This window comes from Jaculus jaculus, chromosome 1 (assembly GCF_020740685.1).
Source record: "Jaculus jaculus isolate mJacJac1 chromosome 1, mJacJac1.mat.Y.cur, whole genome shotgun sequence".
NCBI classification, from domain to species: domain Eukaryota; kingdom Metazoa; phylum Chordata; class Mammalia; order Rodentia; family Dipodidae; genus Jaculus; species Jaculus jaculus.
Genome location: NC_059102.1, coordinates 264,523,429 through 264,540,245, shown reverse-complemented (window position 1 = coordinate 264,540,245; position 16,817 = coordinate 264,523,429). Strand labels below are relative to the sequence as shown.

Below are 16,817 nucleotides of genomic sequence, written 5' to 3'. Positions count from 1 at the left end.
CCAACTTTTTAATTAATTGAATATATCAGCTACATTCCCATCATCTGCAAGGCTGCCCTGCTTCTCTCTCTATCTCAAGTTTCTTTCAAAGGCATGTACAGGCCTTGCTCCCTTATTGGCCAGATCTTCATTTGAATGCATCTTCTTGTAAGACTTTAATGACCATCCCATTTTAAATTAATCTTTTCTTCATCTATTTATTTATTTTCTTTATAGTTCTTATTAATGCTTATCAGAACATATATTTTACTGATTTTTATTGTCTCTCTCTAAGTGAATATAAATGCCAAAAATGCAGATATTTTTGTCTATTTTGTTCTAGATAGATAGATAAGTAGGTAGATGATAGATGTATATATTGATATATAGATTATGTGTGTGTGTGTGTGCAATATAAGGAACATAGAATGATATAAAGGAATAAAATTAAAAGATTTCCTTTATCAATGTAACCATCATAAAGTTCAAAATAATTCCTCAATTATATGTATCCCAATAAATCCGCTGATTTTTGTTGTTGTTGTTGTTAAACAAATGGAAAACAGAAAGAAATGGCATGGTAAAATGGTAAGATAAAGAATCTTTAGAAAATTATATTATCTTATTATCTGTTGAAACTGAATTGATTCCTACTTTTTAAATGGCTTGTATGTAGCCTGCCAAATGGAAGAGAAGGCTGTCAAATGGAAGAGAAATTAACCAAATCATTAGTCAATATCTTTTCCAGTCTAAGCATCTAACTTCTGCAAAGTTATTTATTGCCTACATGCACCTTTGATTATTTAATGCATTCTGGGCAGCTGTGATTTTTCAGACAACGATACCAGTCAATACAGACAAGATGAAGAAACCAATTTCAGTGACTCGAGAATTTGTTAGAACAAGAGACTTGCAACAATCTGTCCTAATTTTGTGAGTGTTTGTAATTTAACCATAAAATGTCAACACAATCACTTGACTGAGAAATATATTTAATAAAGTTATTTGAAATATTCAGTATCAAAAATTCAGTGAGGGGACTGGTAGGATGGCTAGGCAACTAAAGGCACGTGTTCTGTAAGTCTGTAAGCCTGCTGACACGAGCTTGATCACCACCAGCACTCACATAAATGCCTGGTGTAAAGTGAATGCATCTGTAAACATGTTTACAGAAACAGAAGGCAGAGACAGGAGAATTCTGAAGCTCATGGGCCAGCTAGAGTGGGCTTCCCAGATAATAAACAAGAGAGACCCTTTCTTAAAGAAGGTAGAAGGGCTGGAGAGATGGCTTAGCGGTTAAGCGCTTGCCTGTGAAGCCTAAGGACCCCAGTTCGAGGCTCTGTTCCCCAGGTCCCACGTTAGCCAGATGCACAAGGGGGCGCACGTGTCTGGAGTTCGTTTGCAGAGGCTGGAAGCCCTGGCGCGCCCATTCTCTCTCTCCCTCTATCGGTCTTTCTCTCTGTGTCTGTCGCTCTCAAATAAATAAATAAATAAATAAAAATTAAAAAAAAAACATTTTAAAAAAAGAAGGTAGAAGGAGAAGACCAATATCCCATGTTTGTCCTCAGGCCTCTACATGTATGCCCTGACAAGCATGCACACACACATACACCCATACACAAAAAATATATTTAAAAAAATAGAAATGAGGGGCTGGAGAGATGGATTAGCAGTTAAGGAACTTTTCTGCAAAGTCTAAGGAACCAGGTTCAATTTCCCAGTCCCCATGTAAGCACAAAATAATACATGCTTCTGGAGTTTGCAGCAGTTAGAGGCCCTGGCTAGCCCATTCTGTCTCTCTACATCTCCTCTTTCTCTGTCTCCTCTTGCAAATAAATAAATAATGCAAAATTTTTAAAATTAAAAACGAATTGCAAAGTACAGAAATTTATAACATGTTTGCAACTGTGCAAACCTTTTACACCACAAAAATTTTAATTGAAATAATACCAGGACTGGAAAGATGGCTCCACAGTTGAGGTGCTTGCCTACAAAGCTTAAAGACCCGAGTTTGATTCCCCAGTACCCACATAAAGTCTGATGCACAAAGTGGCACATGCATCTGGAGTCCATTTGCAAGGGCTTGAGACCCTGGCATGCTCATTCTCTCTGTCTCTCTTCTATCTCTATCTGCTCATAAATTAATAGATAAAATTATTTTTAAAAGTAATACCAAATGTACAGCATTGGGATCCATCTTGTTTCAATTACCACCCACAAAGATAATTGTTCCTTCTAGTATTCAGACCAAAAAACTGAAATCCACCTTTAAAATGGAACTTAGTTTGACCTCAATTTTCTCCACAATGTTCAATGCTATATAATAAAGGAGCACTGCTCACCAATTTCTGAGTAGGAAAATAATATTAAAAGAACATCTGGCTGTACATGGTGGCACACACCTTTAATTCCAGCACTCCAGAGGCAGAGGTAGGAGGATCACCATGAGACTACTTAGTGAATTTCAGGCAAGCTTGGACTAGAGTGAGAGCCCCTACCATGAAAAAAACAAAAGAAAGAAAGAGAAAGAGAGAGAGAGAGAACAAGAATATCTGGCCCAGAGTTCTTTTTGTTGTTATTGTTGGTTTTATCTTTTTAAAGCATTTTTTACTTGTTCACTTAAGAGAGAGAGGGTATGGGCATGCCAGGGCCTCCTGCCACTGCAAATGAACTCAGACACGGTGCAACATTGTGCATCTAGCTTTACCTGGGTACTTGGGAATGAACATGGTCCATCAGGGCTTTACAAGCAAACACCTTTAACTGCAAAACCAACATTCTAGACTTTCTTTTGTTTTGTTTTTTAACTGTTGAAACAACAGAGAGACGTTCTCAAATTTGAAAGAACTTAGAAAATAAAGAACACAAAAGTATTTTGAGGAAAAAATTAAAAATAAAACCTGCTCCACAATAAACTATAACCAACTACAAAGATTAATGGCAATGAGATCCTATATACTAGGAGATTAAACACAGAGTTATACTATGACCCACGAATTACACTTTTACGTCCATATGCAAAAGATCTGAAAACACATGTCCACAAAACAAGTATGAATAATGACCTAAATTTTATTTACAACATCCAAAAAGTGAACCAGTACAAATGCCCATGAAACAATGAGTTGATAATTAAAATAGTACTCTCTGTTCTTATAGGGAGCTATTGTTCAGTCATAAAAGTTAAGTATTGAGGGCTAGAGAAATGGCTTAGCAGTTAAGATCACTTCCAGTGCAAGCATGAGGGCCTGAGGAGAGGCTTCAGGGAAAGCTCCAGTTTGACCCCCTGGATGTGGTTATGTATATCGTAATTCCAGGCCCATAGAGGAGCATAATCACAGGAGCTCATGAAAAAATAGCAAGCTCCTGAATCAATAAGAGATTCTAGGTGAAAGAACAATGGAGCATATAGTTGTCAGGTGAGTCCATGGGGCACATCATGGACACATACTGTGCATGCACACACACACACAAACACACATACATAATGCATGCACACACACACGTGCATGCACACATACACTACAATACATACACACAAGTATTAATACATGCTTCAACATAGATGAAATTTGAAATGTCATGACAAAAATACTCACAAAGGACACACTTTGTGTTTTCATCTATAGAGAACAGAAAAGCGGTTCTATGAGATGTAAAGTTGATGAATGGTGACATAGGAATGGCATGGAAATGGTGGATCTCCAAAACATGGAAATAGGCTTATTTTGGAGGGGAAAAAGAGCTCTTAAGCTGACTGTGGAAAGGTTGCTAGAGTCTGTGTGCTACACTGAAATGAATAATACACTGAAATCTGATTCAGCTGTATATGTTAAAAGGATGAATTATAGGGTATGTGAGTTATATCACAATAAAGTGTTTCCCAGGAAAATAGAAGCATTTTTAACTTAAATTATCTGCATTCATCATAGAATCTTCAGCCTACAATTATTCTCAAGCACAAGCAAACTTGGTAAATGCAATGCTCATGAGTCCTTCTGGAAGGGGGAAAAATGGCAAATGGCAACTACTTCACAAGGGGGTCCAAGAAGAAATTTACCAAAATCAAGAATCATTCAAGAGTATAGATTTAGTAGTAATAGGACTATATGATCATATTTAAAATAACACTACATAGAATAGCATAACTAGCAAAAAATGATTAATAATGAATATTTTGTTTCAAAAAAACAAAACAAAACAAACTGGAGTGTAGGCTATTTTCTTCAAGAACTAGAAATCATTTCAGTTCATAAAAGAACTCTGTTACTGAAAGAGTGAATGTAGTGTGCAGTAACATACTGCTCATATATGAAAACACTTACAGTGCCATGACACAAGTATACTGAAAAGAAGTAACTCAGAACCAGAAGTCTTTGTGCTATAGATTTTTCAAGTCAGTCTTTCATTATAATCTAAACCTTTTTTCATTAAAAGCATATAGTTGGGCTGGAGAGATGGCTTAGCGGTTAAGCACTTGCCTGTGAAGCCTAAGGACCCCGGTTCGAGGTTCGGTTCCCCAGGTCCCATGTTAGCCAGATGCACAAGGGGGCGCACGCGTCTGGAGTTAATTTGCAGAGGCTGGAAGCCCTGGCGTGCCCATTCTCTCTCTCTCTCCCTCTATCTGTCTTTCTCTCTGTGTCTGTCGCTCTCAAATAAATAAATAAAAAATTTAAAAAAAAAACATTAAAAAAGCATATAGTTGCCTATCATTTAATTGTTCATACAATGTATAACTAATTCTTTATCTTACCAATAATTCAAAAGCTATGTATAGGTTTCTTTCAATTTATGTGATGGATAATTCTCATTCTGTACAAAACTGCTATTCATTGATTAACTTTCATGTTATAGGTTATGTAGTAGGTACCAGGAACACAAAAATAAATGAGCAATAGACTTTGCTCTTGAGGGACTCAAACATAATTAAAAGTCATTTGAGAAATATATTGTAATATGTGCATTTTTCTCCGACAGAGGGTAGAAGTTTTGTGTCCTCTAGAGATCAGAGAGGAAAGCTTTTTGCAGAAAGGTTTTTACTCACAGTAAAAGGGACCAGTAAAGGAGCTGGGGAGAATTTCTAAATGAAGGTGTAAGAAGGAAAGTGAACTGGACCTGGATGCTATTTTTTAGGAATTTTCTTTGTGCTGTAAAATGCACAAAATTGTGGAAGGTCCCTTCAGATGCCTTTCTGCTGATGTCAAAACTCAACTAATCCTATATGTCAAACCACAGCTTCCTATTTTACTCCCTAGGAGTTTGGATGCTTTCTGGAGATATTTCAGAGGCCTTCAGAACACTTTGGGCCTTCTGTCATTATTGAACCTCTTTAGGAACAAGCCACCTATAGGTCAAGAGCTGTGATTCTCAAGCTATCTTTAGAGAACATTGTTTTCCTTTTTATTCTATTTTTCATAAGCCATCACTGAATAATGCCTTTGTAAAAATAGAATAAATTGGAATGAGAAAAACTAAAGCATACAAAACACCATCCCCAGCCCAGTTGTTATTACTGCTATATTCAACAGACATGAATTACTCTATCCAATTGGAATAAATTATTCTAAAAATATACTCAAAATTTCTGTTCTGACTTCATCACGCACTGGTAATATAGAATCACCAGATGGGCACAGCCTATGAACCACACTGGCCTTGTGCAGCACTAAACAGAGGGGGCCATGGACAGGAAACATCTGGACGCTTGATATATATGTCCCCTACACCTCCAAAACTGTAATCTCTAGGGACAAACTACAGAAAGCTGTTAAGGTGAGCTCTCTGAGTGAAATAAATACAAGCTGAGATGGAGGAGTTATTGGTCTATAAGCATGCTATAATACCTCAAAATTAAAGATGTCGCTACAAACATGGTTGAGCAAATCATTCTGGCCTGTGGTTTGAAGGTTTTAGGGTAGATGCCCAGTAAGGGTATAACTGGGTCTGTTGGTATCTCTACAAGGTTTCCTAAAACAATGATAGACTTCTGTCAGAGTACTTGATGACCCACCAAAGGCCAGTGGTAAGACCCTATTGCTGAAAACTCCATACGCAGCTGACACATAAAATGGAACGGCATGGCTGGAAGCCAGGAGAGAGTCAGTCCCCAGACAGTCAGCGTGTCTAGTGCCAGAAGGTGCTACATGGGCGACTGGGGGAAATGAACTCCAAGAAACTAATGGTCTAACCTAATTAGCAACAAATAACCTGGTGTAATGCCCACACAAATGCAATAGTGGCACACAGCCATGGTGGGGAATCAACTGCTCTTGATTTGGCTAACTGATCCCCTCAGTGGTACAAGACCCATAGCTGGAGCTGGGAAACAAGTCAGAACCATATCCAAACATAAGCCCACTCTCCAACATCAAGCTACCATCAATCATGGGGTACAAGAGGGCCTACACCTATTAAACTCTCTATCAAAAGAGTGTTATCTCAATTTTATGGGTGCTAACTTACTCTCCATTGGAGAATCTGCTTCTCTTTTTCAGATAGATGCAGATCCTAAGGAGAGAGCTGCCCCAACATAGCTCAAAAGGGGCCCGATTGAAACTAAAGAAAATTGGTGAAACAAGCAAGGGTGCTGTTTTCCTGATGAACTGGATACCAGCACAAAGGGGAAGGAGACCAACACAGAGAAAAATCAACTCCTACCAAATCAGAGAGCCAGAGCCTCAGAGGCCCCCAACACCTCAGCAATAAAGCAGACCAAAAATGAACCCAACATGGCTCAGGGAAATTTTGCAGAAGAGGGGGCGGAAAGAATGTCAGAGTCACATGTTGGGTCATGATATGCAGAGACATTTATCATACCAATAACTGTGGACTAACTCCACAATGCACGACCCATTTACATCAACAAGGAGGGCCCATTGGGAGGGGGTAGATCATGGATGAGCCTAAACAATGGTACCAAACTGCCTGTATTTGCTGAAAAGAAAACTAATAAATTAAATTTAAAAAAAATTAAAGATGTCCTCCTGCTCCTGGTGGCTGAGTAGACACAGAAGTACCTGGTAAATTCCATTATGTATCATTGTTCTGCTAGCTGGTACACTCAGATGTTTTCCATTGTCTTTGTAAACATTTTTTCTGTCTAAAATATTTAAATTAGTAGCATATTCAATAAGATTTTAGAACATCCTGGAGATCTAGAGAATTACAATGATGTCAAAATCTTCATCCCTTAAGTCTATTTCTGATATTATTTTTATTTATTCATTTATTTGGTTTTTCGAGGTAGGGTTTCACTCTAGTATAGTCTGACCTATCTCAGGGTGGCCTTGAACTCACAGCAACCCTCCTACCTCTGCCTCCCAAGTACTGGGATTAAAGGCCCAGCTTCCTCTGATATTATTTTAATGAGTATTTGTTTTAAATTAAGCAACATAAGGTCATACTTTTCATGTAGTTTATTGTTCCTACTTTTTTTATTGGATTCTGGTTAGTTCAGAACTATGTCTTGAAAAAAAGAAGGAAAAAATTGATTTGCTTTGGTGATGTTGTAAAAAGTCAATTAGTCAAATTGGATATGTAGGTCTACTTCTAAGCTCTCTATTCTACTCTTTTTAATCAATTTTCTACCTTGATGTCAATATTTCACTCTTTTGTTCTATCTACATTATCAATGTGGGAGAACAGGCAACCTAATATCAAATCACTGAAACTTTCAATTAATTTTTAGTTAATTTTTTTAGTTAATTTTTTAGCTTTAGCTTAATTTATTCTATTTAAAAAATTTGTTATATTTGTACCAGAGTATTTCATATTGTTAACAATACTGTAAAATGCATTTTAAATTTTTAATAACGCATTTCATTATTATAATGGAAAAAGATTGAGTATATTGGCTTGTATTCTGTGACTCTGCTAAATTTACTGTAAACAAAAATCATCTTTGGATTTCCTACTTAGAAAACTATGCTATTTGGAAATAGGTACCTTTTATTCCTCCTTACTTGACTCTGTGCCTTAAATTTCTTTTCTTGACATATTTTGTGTTCTAGCATTGGAATAAATGAATAACAGTGTAAAAAATGGCTTTCTTGACTTGAACCTGAGTTTTAGAAGGAAAGCATTTTAGCATTTGTTAGGCATAATGTCAACTTTAGGATTTTCACAGAAGTCCTTTATGATAATAATAATAAACTTAGTTTTCTTAGCTTTTAAAGATGTTTAACTTGTAGCCACTTCTCATTTTTTATTCAAGTTTTATTCCCTATGAATAAATTAATTAAGGATAGTAGTATTTACATTTCAACTTTATTTATTTATGTTTTTTAAAAAATTTTTAATTTCTTTTGGGTTTTTGAGATAGGATCTTACTCTAGCCAGCTGACCTGGAATTCACCATGTAGTCTCAGGGTGGCCTCAAACTCACAGCAATCCTCCTACCTCTGCCTTCCAAGTGCTTGGAATAAAGGCATGTGCCACCACACCTGGCTTACATTACAACTTTCAAAGACATATTTATTATTCATATCAGCCACGCTTTTGAAAACAGTACCTTACATTACTTATTTATAAGTTCTGACATCAATAATAATAGCAATTTGGGCCAGGAAGACCCATGAGGTCCCCAAAACAATGTAGGCTACTGCCAAAACACTTGATTACCTGACAGAGTTAAAAAAAAAAGTAATACCCTATTGTTGAAGACACCACAAACCATGGTCACAGGACATCAAGACATCATGCTGGAACCAAAAGGGAAACTAGCACCCTCCTGGTGGGACTTCATAGTGCTGGAGAGCCCTAACGGACCCAGATAACAATCACCAACATCATGGATAAGCAGGGGACCTTACCGACCACAACATAAACTAGTGAGACAAGAAGCACTCTCTTGTGCAATAATGGCATGCAGCCTCTACAGATAACCAACTGTTCTGATTGGACATAAGACCTACTCATTTGGAGAGAACTTATATCTGGTACAGGAAAACGAAGTCAAAATCCCATGGTCAGGAAACCCAGACTTCAGGAAGAAGCCCCACTTCTCTCTGGAGTAGTGCAGGCTTGCACACCAACCAAAAGTTATCTCAAATAACTTTTCATACCCTGTTTAACCCAAGCTGTACTCACTCTTGGTAGGAGAAGCTGTTTTATTATACAGATGGCAGAGAAAATGTAGGAGAATCAAGATCCATCAATAAGACACGAAGATAGTTTACTGCCCACCATGAGATTTTCACCTCTACCACATCTGCCAGGGCACAGGATAAATTGCAAAGGAAGTGGCAAAATGAATACCACTGTTACTGCTGGCCTGTCAACCAGCTCCAGGGTGATGGTGACAGACATGATGATCAATTAAAACCTATCAAAGCAGAAATCCAGAGGCTACAAAGAACTCAACACTAAATCAGACTGCCAACTGACTTGCTATGGCTCAGGGAACATTACAGAAATGGTAGCAGAAAAATTGTAAGAGCCATAAAGTAAGGAATATCCTGAGGCATGGTCCCCCCCACTACCCCACAGGAACTTACTAAGGCTTTCAAGACCCTTGAGTGAATACCATAACTCCACTGAGGATGGCCCCCCATAGTAACAGAAACAGCAGCAAGGAGATAAAAGAGGGTAACCTGCTAATTCATATATACATATTTTTACCATACACACACACACACACACACACACACACATATAGTATATCTATATCTATATCTATATCTATCTATATATGTACATTCCTTTCCCCACCTTCCAGCTCATTTATTTATATTTACTTTGGGAATCTTTATTTGTCTTTTTTCTCAAAGTTCTTTCCTTACCCTATGAAAACAAATTGTTCAATACCTTTTGTTGGAATCATAAAGAAAGTTCTGAGAAAAAAATGAAATCTAATTTCAATAAGTGATACTAATAGTTTTATTCAAAGCAGAAAGCCAAAGATCATTTTCAAACTTTTCCATCAAGATCAGTTTGAATTTACCTCCCCAATTGATCCTTTTCTTCTTATTTATTTATTTATTTGTTTGTTTGTTTTGTATTCAGCAAATACAGGCAGTTTGGTAACATTATTGGGGTCATCTGAGACCTACCCCCTCCCCATTGGTCCCTCCTTGTTGAGGTATATGGGTCGTGCATTGTGGAGTTAGCCCACAGTTATTGGTACGATAAATGTCTCTGTATATCATGACCCAACATGTGGCTCTGACATTCTTTCTGCCCCCTCTTCCACAAAATTTCCCTGAGCTATGTTGGGTTCATTTTTGGCCTGCTTCAGTGATGAGGTGTTGGGGGCCTCTGTGGCTCTGGTTTTCTTCTTAATTGCCATGACAATGAACCTTTGCCTAGTTCCAACCCTCATCACTTTTCTGGCATTACATCAAATGTCATTTTAATGGTCTGTAAGACTTATCTTCATGCTTTCAATTTAATTATAAGAATTTGATTATTTTCAAAATTAAATTATTCAAAATCTAGTCCTGATAACTTTATAGTAAAATCTCCATACTCTTCCCTTGCTTATAAGAACCATTTTGTGAGGTCTTATATTCCATGTGACCAAATCTGTCCTGTGTGTGGGTGTGTGTGTGTGTGTGTGTGTGGTCTCAGAAAGAAAATTAATGAGCCTAAGGCATGACACCTTAGGTGTGTAGACTCTGGCACTGTGAGATGAGGTAGTGACTATCCTATAGACATTAATATTCTTTTTTTTTAAATTTTTATTTAGTTATTTGAGAGTGACAGACACAGAGAGAAAGACAGAGAGAGGGAGAGAGAGAGAATGGGTGCACCAGGGCTTTCAGCCTCTGCAAACGAACTCCAGACACGTGTTCCCCCTTGTGCATCTGGCTAACGTGGGACCTGGGGAACCGAGCCTCGAACCGGGGTCCTTAGGCTTCACAGGCAAGCGCTTAACCACTAAGCCATCTCTCCAGCCCGACATTAATATTCTTAATGAAAAGAAATAATGAAAACCTTGTAGAAAAATGATCTTATGATCTGCTATTGTTTGGATACGAAATAATCCCCAAAAGCTCATGTGTTGAAGGTTTGGCTCCCAGTTGGTGATTCCAATCTTATAGCCAATCATTGAGAGATGATAGGATCATGAGGCATTTCACCTAATCAATTGAATGGTCCGTTCCATTCATAGTTGACTGCATTTTTGAGAGATGATGAAAGAAGTGGGATTGATGGGAGGAAGTAAGTTACTTTGGGTATATTTTTGAAGGCTGTATTTGGTTGTTAGACCCTTTCTCTTTCTCTTTCTCTTTTTCTTTCTCTTTCTCTTTCTCTTTCTCTTTCTCTTTCTCTTTCTCTTTCTCTTTCTCTTTCTGGTTCCTGCTACCACCCACTGAGTAACTGCTCTACTATACCTTTCTGATACGATGTTCTGCTCACCATGGCAAGGAAATAATGGAGCCTACTGGCCATGAACTGAAATTTCTGAAGGCTTAAGCCAAAATAAATCTTTCCTCAAGTAAATTGTTTCTGTCAAGTTAGTTTTTTCACAGCAGTGAAAGTCTGACTAATACATGAAGATGCGCTGCAACCCTAGACACAGATGTCGGAGATAAGGTGACCAATTAGTCAGCAACTATTTCAGTAACCAATCAAGAGGTTACTGAGCATGCCTTGGAATAGTTCAATGTATAAAGCTGTATTACTAGTGTCCTATTTCTATATCCTTTAATCATAGTATCCATGCTCTGGTTTCTAAGCCTCAGCACGACAGAAACCTTTAGTTCATACAGTTATTGTTGTAGCTGTCATATGTATCATACTCCAGTACAACTTCTTGTACCCCTGATCTCTATCCCTGGATGACACTAACAACCCAACCCACAACCATAACAGCCAAACCACGTCTCTAGACAATGCTAGATTTCCACTGGAGATTGGGGCAGAGGGGCAACATTGCTTTGGATGTAGAATCACTATTCAAAGAATGTGTGTGTGTGTGTGTGTGTGTGTGTGTGTGTGTGTGTGTTCAAGTTCATATCAGACAGAAGAAACCAGTCTGGGTCATTGCAGAATTAAAATCACAGCATGCATCAAAAGGAGCTTGTAACATACAGAGCTGCTTTGCTATAGCCGCAAAAACTTGTCACACTCCCCTGGATGCATCCTGAGTTTACAACCTCACTTCGCTGCACATAATTTTTCCCTCCATGAAATATCCTATGTCATCTTCGTGTGATTGTGGGATTGTGCCAAGGCAGGAAGTAGAGCTGATACACATCAGAAAGGTGGGTATCATGGCAGACAGTTTTATACAATGTATATATAATTTTTATAGGTCCATATCATCTTTGCTTTTTAACTAAGCAACTTCTGCTACATATCTCCCTGTACCTACTGAGTTGTCAGACCTTCTCTTCTTCTGTTGAGGCCCTACAGTAAAATTTTATTTCAGGTTGTGCTTTTAATACAAATAAATATTTCTTCTATTTCCATTTATATTCTGGAAATTCTAAAGGCATTGAGTAATCAGCACACCCATATCTAAGCTAACTGATTTCTGAGAACTTAAGAATCTATGCTCGTCACATTCCTGCTAAAATCAGATATACAGATATGTGTGTATGAACTGTGAATTATGAGCTTTGTTTGAATTTTAAAATTCTGCCTTGGAATGTTAATTCATTAAATATACAAAACAGTAGAATCTATTGGTTTAATGTCAATTCACACATATACAAATTGAAAAAAAAGTAGAGATTAAAAGTTGAAATATATTTGATCAAACTGACATCTGTTTCTATTGATGTTCAGATCTTACCCCAGGCTAACAGTAGGAAATTCATATGCATTTTTAAACAATTTTGTATTACTATGATTCTTTCTAAGTAAAGATATAAAGAAATTTAGGAATGCTGGGATGTATTTATGACCCAATCAAGTTGAACAGCCAGTAGTTTCTTTATCTCAAAATCCTAACTGGGTTTTTCATCATTGAAATTATCAGATACTATACTTCATAGAGATACTGATTTAGTAACTAACTAAAAGAATATTTCTCACCTTACTTATGAGTTTTGGCAACAGAATTCTGATACAATAGTCATTGGAGAAGCTCATGACAATTAAGTGACATCATTTTCCTTAGATAATTCATAACACATTGTGATCACTTACTGTCTCCCTGGCAGAGTAGAGGCCCAAGTTTATAAGCAGCTTCTGACTGTGGCCGACCTGTGTCTGTAATCACTATCTTTGTTACCGGAAGATGTTCCTTATAAGAGAGGAATCCAGTGTCATTAGTCCTAAAGAAACAATAGCGACAACAAAACATTTTAAATTATTATGATTAACCTAATTTTAAAACAAGCAATAGTCCTCCTTATATTTTAAAACCAATGTCTGTTAGTTAAATTTAGGCACTCACAAAATATCAATATCCAATTGCTCATCTTTACACATAAAAATATGGCAACCTAATATCTCTTATAGACATTAAAATATAGAATATAAAATATAACATGTTAAAACTATAATACACTAGGGGACTTTCTTATTCAGTGGATCAGTTTATACTTGGCTGAAATAGTTTATTTATATATTTTGTTTTTAGCTTTATCATTTTAAAAGTTATTTCTCTTTTTCCTCAGATTATTTACTTATAAATCTGTTTCTTTTTTAATGCATCATACATATTTTAACCACATTTTTCTCTCTTTAAACAGATGCTGTTTTATTGTATTTTAATGTTTCCTTTATGAAATACAAAATGTATGCATAATTTATCACAGTATACTTTTAAATTGCATAAACTCTCAGAACTTTCAAAAATTATTTATTTGTAAGCAGTGAGAGGGAGAGAGGATATAAATACGGGTGCTCCAGGGCCTCTAGTTTCTGCAAACTCCAGATGCATGTGCCACTTTCTGCACCTGGTTTTACATGGGTACTGGGGAATTGAACTTGGGTTGTTAGGCTTTGCATGCAAGTGTCTTAACAGCTAAGTCATTTCTACAGCCTGTGTCAGAACTTTTATACAGGATAATTTAACACTCCAACACTCCCCACACACACACACCATGTACTTGTTCTTTGTATTATTGTTTTAATGTGTTTTAAATCCATGTTTTAAAATTCAGAGTACCATTAAACAGTGAATTTCATTTTTTGTATTTAAGGTAACAATTTGAAGACTGGGTACTTTTAAATAACTACTGTTTCTCATTTCTGTCCAAAGATCTGTAATTTTATCTTGTGTTATTTCTCTTTAGTCTAGAGAATGTGTTACAATTGCTATTTTGCACGCTATTCTTTGCTGTTCTAAAATTTGCATTTTTGACATGGTTTCCATTTATTTGTTTAAAATTCTCTCACCACTTGAGATTTGTTTGTCTATTTCTTTATTTATTTTTGTGTGCCTCTTTGTAAATAAACACCAGACTCTTTATGGGGTAGCTTGGGTATTGATCCTGGGCAGGCAGGGTTTTCAAGTAAGTGGCTTTAACCATTGAGGAATCTTTGTGATTATCTTTACCTCTATGTCTTCAAACATGTTTATGATTACCACTGATGCAGATCTGGATTATGGATAACAAAATGTAAAGACACTGGATCTTGTTATTATTCCTTGAAGCTATTATTTTTTCTCATATATAGTAAAAAGTCACAACCCTATGGTTTTATACTTTCTAGAGGGTCTTGTGTGTGCTTTCTCAATTCTGGGCCATACTCTTTTTCTGTAAAGTCATGGACCTTTAGTCAGTTTTACTGAAAGCTAAAAGGCTTATAAAACCATATCACAGTCTTAAACTCTAAATTCTGCTTTTCCTTGGTGGTAGCTATGAGAATTGCTACATAACTTGGTCAGTTTTTGGCTGGAGTTCTCCACTTGGTCCTAAAATGTTTCCTCTTTGCATGTGTACTTCAAAAGGCAGTTAAAAACCCAAAGGAAGAGGAGCTTACACAGTAGATTCCTTTAAAGTGGCTATCTCTTTTATAAAAATTAAAGTTTCTCTCAAGTTTTAGCTATTCTGACAGCCCTATCCTCTGTCTCCTGATACCTTATTCCCAAAGGGAAAATTTGATAGTCTTTTGCATTTCAGGCATCCAATGACATAATGTAGCCAGTGCCGCCCCCCAAAGAAAAGATTTTCTAATATATATCTCACCCACTTGAGTTCTTTTCTCTCAAATGCTCCTAGAGCTTCCCATCTATGCAGCACCCCTCTTGCTTCCAATGCTAATTTTTATAATATATGTCCAACTGTGTAAAATTTACCTGAGATCTGTTAGTTCTATGCAAGCTACTCCACCATAACCAGAATGTCATATGAGAAGTTTTAAACTCTTACTTTTAAAAGCTAGTTTTAGGTTCCCCAGGTCCCACGTTAGCCAGATGCACAAGAGGGCGCACGCATCTGGAGTTCATTTGCAGAGGCTGGAAGCCCTGGCGAGCCCATTCTCTCTCTCCCTCTATCTGTCTTTCTCTCTGTGTCTGTCGCTCTCAAATAAATAAATAAATAAATAAATAAAATTTAAAAAAAAAAAGCTAGTTTTAATTAACAATGTGGGATGGAGACACTGAGGGGACATATTGATGCTGGTTATGTTAATTTGTTATTGTTAAGCATTACTATTAACATTTGTACACATTTAAAAATACCATTTTACTGTGTGAGAGCAATATTTGTGAATATAGTGAGAAAAAAACAGTTGCCTTCTAAAGGGATTAGAACTTTCAAAAAGTATGTTGGGTTGTGGAGAAAATATTCTACATATGAAACATAATAAAGTGGTCATATATAGCTAGACATGGTGACTCAAATCCCAGAAATTGACCGAGTTGAGATAGCAAGATTTCTGTGAGGAGGAGGGAAGAGTCTGGGTTACAGAGTGCACTCAAAGTCATCCTGAGCTAGAGACCCTCCTTCTATATAACAATAACAACAAAAAGTTTAATTGTGACTTATGTTTCCATATATCTATGCATGCATGCATTCATATGTATATATTTTCATATATATACATTTGTATACATATTTACCTCATCTATATCATGATGATATCTTCCAAATAAATAAGTGAGATGAGATATTTCAGATTGTGTGCTCAATTTCCAGCAACTTATCACTAGAATGCATGTGTATCTTATAACCAAATCAATTATATTTGCACACACATTATTATGTTCAATTTATTTTATTTTATTTTATCTACTTATTATTTATTTGAGATACAGGCAGATAGAGAATGTTATTATTATTTTAAACAATAAGTAAATGCAAGTTTAATTGATAATATAGTAATATAGACATATTTTATGATAAAGTGTGGCTATGAAACCTTCGAAGTATTTATATATTAATAATAAGAGTAATATACATGTGTAGTCCATTTGCAAATACAATAAATGCCATTTTAATTTTTCAGATGAAGCTGAACACATCTTTCCTACTTTGAAGACTATTTTATGTTCAGTTTTCAAATTCCTAAATGCTATAGATTTCCTGTTTCAAAATAAAATCCATAGAAGATTTATTATTTCTGTCATGATCTGTCCTTCAAAAACCTTAAAGAACTTCATGCTAAAATAATTGTAACAAATTATAAGTTTATATGTTTAAAGTTTCATACTATTGATAAGACATACTTTGGTAACAGGCTACATATGGGTAAATAATACATATGTGAAAATAAAAGAATTTCAATTGATACTAAAACTAAAAAGAACTAAAGAGAATGATAACTGACTTCCATGTCATAGACATTTTTATTTTATCATATAATATAAATAAAATGAATGTGACATGGGGTCCATCACTAAAGCATAACCTCAGAAAGGCTCTGATCTTAGTATACAGGATAGACTGATTGTACCATATCTCATTGAAACATAACCAATTTCTTCATTATATCAACTG

General features: G+C 36.1%; 1 protein-coding gene across 2 annotated transcripts in view; it reads right to left on the bottom strand.

Annotated features, from left to right (window-relative positions):
- The window catches only part of Cntnap4 (contactin associated protein family member 4), a 312,074-nt gene that overhangs the window by 60,383 nt on the left and 234,874 nt on the right, over positions 1–16,817 (bottom strand). For both annotated transcript variants that reach the window (XM_004659600.2, XM_045141713.1), the window contains exon 15: positions 13,075–13,202. In XM_004659600.2, the coding sequence (XP_004659657.1) occupies positions 13,075–13,202 (128 nt within the window). The remainder of the gene's footprint in view (positions 1–13,074; positions 13,203–16,817) is intronic.